This window comes from Galendromus occidentalis, unplaced genomic scaffold, assembly GCF_000255335.2.
Source record: "Galendromus occidentalis unplaced genomic scaffold, Mocc_1.1 scf7180000075676, whole genome shotgun sequence".
Taxonomy (NCBI): domain Eukaryota; kingdom Metazoa; phylum Arthropoda; class Arachnida; order Mesostigmata; family Phytoseiidae; genus Galendromus; species Galendromus occidentalis.
Genome location: NW_003803666.1, coordinates 17,778 through 24,641, shown reverse-complemented (window position 1 = coordinate 24,641; position 6,864 = coordinate 17,778). Strand labels below are relative to the sequence as shown.

The window sequence follows — 6,864 nt, the reverse complement described above, 5'->3', positions numbered from 1 at the left end:
CCATCAAAGATTCCTCATGCCGAAAGTGAGCAGGAGGCGTCGAATCTGTCAACGAAGCCGAAGGCGTCAACCAACTCCGGGACCGGCTTTGGAGATCGGAGATTCAAGTATAAGCGATCAGGAAACGCCCCCAGAGCCCGATGTGCGAACTCAGCTTACGCGGCGGAATCGGTCCAGCGTGTTTGAAGCAAGAGTTCGGCATGCAGTTGATGCTCAGCGGGCTTCAATGGAAATCCTTGCTGATCGTGCTGATAATGTTGCACATCATCGTAGAAATGATTCGGTTTCAACAGTGACGCGGCGAAGTCGGAGAACGCTCGGTATAGCTCGAGAGAAACAACATAGGCCTTCCGCCTCTCATCATCTCGGTAGTATGGACGATATCTGTAGCGGGTGCGGGGCCGAACACTTTCCATCCGAAAAAACTACGACCGGACAAAATGCTTATACAATGTGCTGTGCGTCGAACAAAGTCCGATTGACTCGGTTCCGAAATTTTCCAACGGTACTACGATCACTCTACCTTGGTCAAGATAACGATTCCAAGCATTTCCGACAGTACATTAGAAACTACAACAACTCATTGGCGATGGCTTCGATGACGGCTAAGATCGAGACGCCTCGCGGTTACGGTCCGTATTGTTTCCGCGTTCATGGCCAAGTCTACCATTCGTTTGGAGGTCTCTATCCCCGCGAAGCTGAAGCGCCCAAGTGTGCTCAAGTCTTAATTATGGACACTGAAGTGGCAGCCCACGAACTTGCGGGTCGACAAGTCAACACGGGCTGCCGAGAGACAATCTTTCGTCTTCTACATGAACTCTTGAGGAGTACAAATCCATATGCTCAAGCATTCAGGCTAATGGCCGATGTCGTTCGCGATGAAACGCACGAAGCAGAGCTCCAGGGTCGTCATACGAGATCGGTTAGAATGGTGTTCGAACACAGGACGGTCGACGATCAACGTCGCTACAATGCTGCGACAGCCAATGAAGTCGCCGTCGTCTACGTGGGAGACGAAGACAATATTCCAGGAGAGTGTCGTTTAGTAGTGTATGAAAAGACCGGCAGTCTTCGTAGTATTCCTCATCTCGATGAGCGTTGTGATCCTCTCGCGTATCCGCTTTTGTTTCCAACTGGGGAAGGTGGTTGGCATCCCGGGATGCAGCGAGAAACATCGAATATGGATCTACATTCAGATGGCGTTCCGACCGCGAGATCTCGAATCACCCAAAAAGACTTCTACTCATTCCTGCTGTTAAGTCGGACCTCTGTCTTCAATCCTTTGCATCACGCGGGCAAACTCCTGCAGCAATACATCGTTGACAGTTGGATTAAGATCGAGATGAATCGCCTGAACTATATCCGCCTCAATCAACGTCAACTAAGGCTTGACACCGTTCGCGGTTTGCAGGACTTCATGCTCGGTGATACCGATAGTGATGGACCACCGGGCCGGAGGATCATTTTAGCGGCTTCCTTTACTGGAGGACCCCGATACATGGTAGCGCAGTACCAAGATGCCATGAGTATCGTGTCGAAATACGGAAAACCCGATCTGTTCCTTACCTTCACTTGCAACCCGACCTGGCCAGAAATCGTCGACAACCTCGCACCCGGTCAAGTAGCCTCTGATCGACCGGATTTAATAGCGCGGGTCTTCCAGCTCAAAGTCAAAGCATTTTGCAATGAAGTCATCAAGAACCAAGTATTAGGCGAGGTCGCCGCATACATTTATGTGATCGAGTTCCAGAAGCGGGGCTTACCCCACATGCACATGTTGCTGACCCTCACCGCTGATTCAAAACTCAGAACCCCTGCAGAAGTTGATAGCTTGATCAGCGCAGAGATCCCCGATCCATCCAACGAAGCCGCGTTATACGAAATCATTTCCAAGTGTATGATCCACGGTCCGTGTGGGAAGCTGAATCCTTCTTCGCCATGTATGGTTGACGGGAAATGCTCGAAACGCTTCCCCAAAGCTTTCAATAACGACACATCGCTCTCTACAGAAGGTTATCCAGAGTACAGACGCCGTGAGGATGGCCGTTCGATATGGCGCAACAAACATCGAGTAGATAACCGCTCAGTCGTTCCTTATTGCCCTTATTTATCGTTAATGTTTGGAGCACATATCAACGTCGAGGTATGTGCTCTTCTCCACGCCATCAAATATCTCTTCAAGTACCTCTATAAGGGACCGGATCGCGCAAGACTCCGGTTGCATCAAGGAGAACCATCTGAGGACGAAGCCTTAGATGAGATCACCGATTACTGGGATGCACGGTACGTTTGCGCCCCAGAGGCAGCTCATCGAATCTTCGGCTTCGCCCTGAGCGATCGCAGTGATGCCGTCACTAGATTGCAAGTTCATCTGCCGGGGTTCGAGACTGTGCGCTTCGAAGCAGGGACCGAAGAATCCGCATTGACGGCAGCGAGGTACCGTTTCTCCACTTTGACGGCTTTCTTCGATAAGAACGCCCGGTGTCAGAATTTGGAAAACGAGCAAGGATCATTCCCTTCAGATATGATAGATAGCCGTAAGCTTCGCTACAATGAAATGCCGGAGAAGTTTATCTTCAAGAATGAGATGTGGCAAGATCGGAAACGCAATACAACAAAAACAATTGGGCGGATGTACTTCGTCAGCCCTCATGATCATGAGCGGTTCGCCTTGCGACTCCTGCTCCTCTATGGAAAGGGCTTCACGTCCTACCAAGATGTTCGAACCGTCAATGGTGTCGAGTATCCGTCCTTCGTCGAGGCAGCTAGGGCGAGTGAGTACGTGAGGGACGATTCATATTTTTCCGCTTCTATGCAAGAAGCTGCTGCTCTACGAATGCCGAGTCAACTGCGAAGTTTTTTCGTCGCTCTGCTCACCTTCGCAGACTTGATGCCACCCTATACAGTTGAGCTGTGGCATGAGTTCAAGAATACCTCATGGAGGACTTTCTTAATGCTGGCATGACAGCAGTCGCTGCTGAATCCAGAGCGTTCCATGATATAGCACGTCGGCTCGAGGACCTCGGCAGAGATATTCGAATGATAGTACCGCTTGATATTCCTGAGCCGCTGCCAAGTATGACGGCTATTGATTTCGAGCACCACCAATCTCAAGGAGACCAAAGGTATCGATTGCTGAATCACGAGCAGAAGTTTGTTGTGGACACCATCATGCAAGCAACAAGCAATCGACATGGTCAATGTTTCTTCATTGACGGGCCAGGTGGCAGCGGGAAAACATTCGTTTACACGACGATATATCATCTAGCAGTCTCAAGGAATCTCACTGTGCTGAATGTTGCCTGGACTGGGATTGCGGCTAATTTACTACCAAACGGTCGAACTGTGACTTCTGCCTTTCGCCTAATTGTTCCAGGCAACAACCGATCATCGAGCATGAAACGCCAATCGAAAGAAGCTCAAACTCTTCGTGAAACCGACATCATCGTCTGGGACGAAGCTCCGATGGCTCCGAAAACCGCGCTAGAGACAATCGACATGTTACTTCAAGATATCATGCAAAACACCGCACCCTTCGGTGGGAAAATTATGGTCCTTGGAGGAGATTTCCGCCAAATTCTGCCAGTGGTCGAAAAAGGATCTCGACGCCAAATCGTGGAGTCGTGTCTCAAACACTCCGATTTGTGGAAACATTTCCATCAGCTTGAATTGACGCACAATATGCGATTGACTGAGACTGATACAATTTTCCGAAATTGGCTCCTCCAGGTGGGAAACGGAGAGCTACCCGCTATCATGGAAGTCCCCCAAGACCTACGATACCGGGAAAACCTCGCCGATGAAGTTTATGGGGCAGCTTTCTCCGATTTTCAAAATCTTGATCTCACCGAAATATGCATTTTGACGCCGAAAAATGCTGAAGCTCACCGGATCAATGATATCGTCCTCGATAAATTTCCTACTCTCAAAACGACATTCTTGAGTCAGGACGATGCGATCGTAGAGGACCCCAGCGACGCCTACAACTTCCCGACGGAATTCCTGAACAAAATGACACCTGCTACACTTCCGCCTCACGAATTGCACTTGAAAGAGGGATGCATAGTAATGCTCTTACGTAACTTGGATGTGAAGAATGGACTGTGCAATGGAACGAGATTAGTCGTCGACACGATTCTCTCCAGAGTGATTATCTGCAGCTTCGCGACAGGATGCAAAAAGGGATCGTCAGTATTCATCCCGCGAATCGATTGCTACTACAATCACGTGTCACTGCCGTTCCGACTTCGACGGAGGCAGTTTCCGATTCGATTGAGCTTCGCGATGACTATAAATCGCTCTCAAGGCCAAACGTTTTCGCGAGTCGGCATCGAGCTCCAAGAGCCGATATTCGCGCACGGCCAACTTCACGTTGCCTTATCGCGAGCGACGAGCCGTGCTGCCATTACCATATCAGCTCTCGAGAATCGCATGAGAAATATTGTTTATGAGGAGGTTCTGCGATAAACTAATTGAAGCCTCTGTCAATCTCCAAAAGTTGCTTCTAGGCTCCTGAATACGGCCTCCACAGCTCCGTATCCTCTCAGTCCAACGGAAATTCATTCTCGACAGAGAGGACAAGAATGTTTTGATTCCAGGGGGCTCTTTCCACGACAACAATATTTAGCGAGCTAGGTCGACTTGATGGTACCATTCTCGGTCCGACCTCTACAGGCGCGTCCATACGATTTTAGTCTGAGGGGAAGAACAACTCGATTCTTGAGGGCCCGGGGAGTGAAAACATACACACAAAGCTCCGCTGCCCGAGGATAACGAATCGAAGACAGTCGGTCAGTCGGCAGTTCGGCACTCCAGATCCGGTGGCTCTGATCACCTAGCATTCTCATGGACAGTAAGGCTCTGTTCCTCAAAACAGCATAAGGAATATGAGGCATCGAATCCTATAAACAGCTGTCGACGCTCATGAGTTCACTCCGAATGTGTCTCTTACTGTAACCAAAATCTCATCGACTCTTTCCCAGCCTTGGACGTGTACCGCTACTTCCGCATCGAGCTACATAAATCCGTCCTAAATAACTTCCCGAGATTCGAACGGCTCAGATCCTTAGACATGTTGAACGACACGCCCGTCCTCAAGAAACTCTTCGTCCTTGAGCGGGACTATGTCGATTGGAGCCTCGACGGCTCTGGACATCCTCAGCCAATCATTTGTCATGTCCTATACATCGCCTTTAGGAGACCGATATGGATGAATGATTTGGTCTTGGATCCCGTCCATGTGTTTTTCCGCTCGGTGATGCCTCTGTGCGAGGAACCCGACGTGGGACGAGCTGATGAACAAAGCCTTAAGTACAATGTTCTATGTCGCGAAAATAAATACTGTCCTTCCTTAATAATTACTCTCACGGCGGACAATCCCAACGGAACTAAACCAAGTCTACGAAATCTACACTCCACGCTAAGAATGCATCCCTCAATAATCCGGCGAAACCGCTAGAGCTTTATTAGGAGAAACGTTCTTTCACTCCGCCGTTTCATCACCATCGGCTTTGAGAAGGGACGGGATCATGAGCTCTAGCTCTATGAGCTGCGGATGTAAGGAGAGGGGGTTGCCAATGAACCTCAACCCGGTGCACAGAAGACATGCTTTACATCTTCGAATCGAGGTCCACACGTCTCTCTTGAACGTGGTTTCGCCCAAAGGCCCAACGATCGACCCTAAGTCGATACTCACAGACACCAGTTTACGTCCACCCGATCCGCTTTTTTTCGGTTCCAATCGCATGACACCTAGCGTGATGATTCAGAACTGTCTCTATGAGCTTCTGTCCAATACGACGCTTTCGACAAGGCCAAAAGTAAAGCAAATACGTGCAAACCACTCAATTTCGTCGTTATCAGCGCGGAAATCCATTTTAGTCGGATTCAATCGACTCGCCGATTCGCTCCAGCATCGCAGAGGACGAGCTTTTATATAGTCGACGCCTGATTTGTTGGATTCGGATTGGAAATTATTCCCCGTTTATAAACCAAATGTATACTTTCGCCCCTCCACGAGCCATGGAAAATAGATTTTAGGATCGTAGATCCTTTCTTGCAATCCTTTTTCGAGATCATTTGTCCGGACTGGGAGGAGCTACATGTCTAAGGATTGCCCACGCTTCTCTTCAGACAACGAAAAGCAATGCATCGTTGGCATTCAGCCGTGGGGGCGCGAAGCGCCCTCACGGCTTGTTCAGGAATAATGCCAGTACAGTTCGCCTCCGAGGCTGTGGAGACGTTGGACATGCATCTCGCATGGGACCTCACGACATCTTGTCCCTTGATGAGCAGACATGAGGTCTCATCCTCTTTGGCGCGACATAACCAGCCGAAAATATGGCGAGAGCATCGGTATAGGTTCATGTTGACAATCGACGAGCCGCTGGGACGAGGAGGAGTGTCGATCCCAGGATGATTTAGAGCAGGTGAACGAGTGGTGGTCCTGTTCACAAAACCACCAAAACCAACCGGAACATCGTTCGAATCAGAGGATGGAGTCAGGATAATGACGATGAGAAAAACTGAAAGAAATTATCATGCTCTCAGACACTCATCTGTGATATATGGATATATATCATGTCAATTCATCATGTTGGACGAAATCAAAACCCACCTCCAATCAGAATAAGAGCGATAATGAGGAGAGTTCCTTTGTTAGATGAGATGGAAAGTCTCACTCTCCAATTCATTGTACCGATCCTGTCAGTGGGGGGACGCCTACCGGACTGATGAGCTTCGGCCCCTTCTTCCAGAACTTCAAGAACAGATTCAGAGAAATCTCTGATCTGCGATGATGCAGAGCCGGATGGTGGTCGGTTCGGTCTTCGAATGAGAGATCGAAGACCCTCGAGATCTACTGTT

The 6,864-nt window shown here is 49.3% G+C and overlaps 1 protein-coding gene across 1 annotated transcript; it reads left to right on the top strand.

Moving 5' to 3' along the window:
• Window positions 1–451: 451 nt before the first annotated feature.
• LOC100904111 (uncharacterized) lies at window positions 452–4,467 on the top strand. The gene is made up of 2 exons (XM_018640897.1): window positions 452–2,774; window positions 2,930–4,467. The coding sequence occupies exons 1-2, from the start codon at window positions 452–454 to the stop codon at window positions 4,465–4,467; spliced, it is 3,861 nt and encodes a 1,286-aa protein (XP_018496413.1).
• Window positions 4,468–6,864: the final 2,397 nt, after the last annotated feature.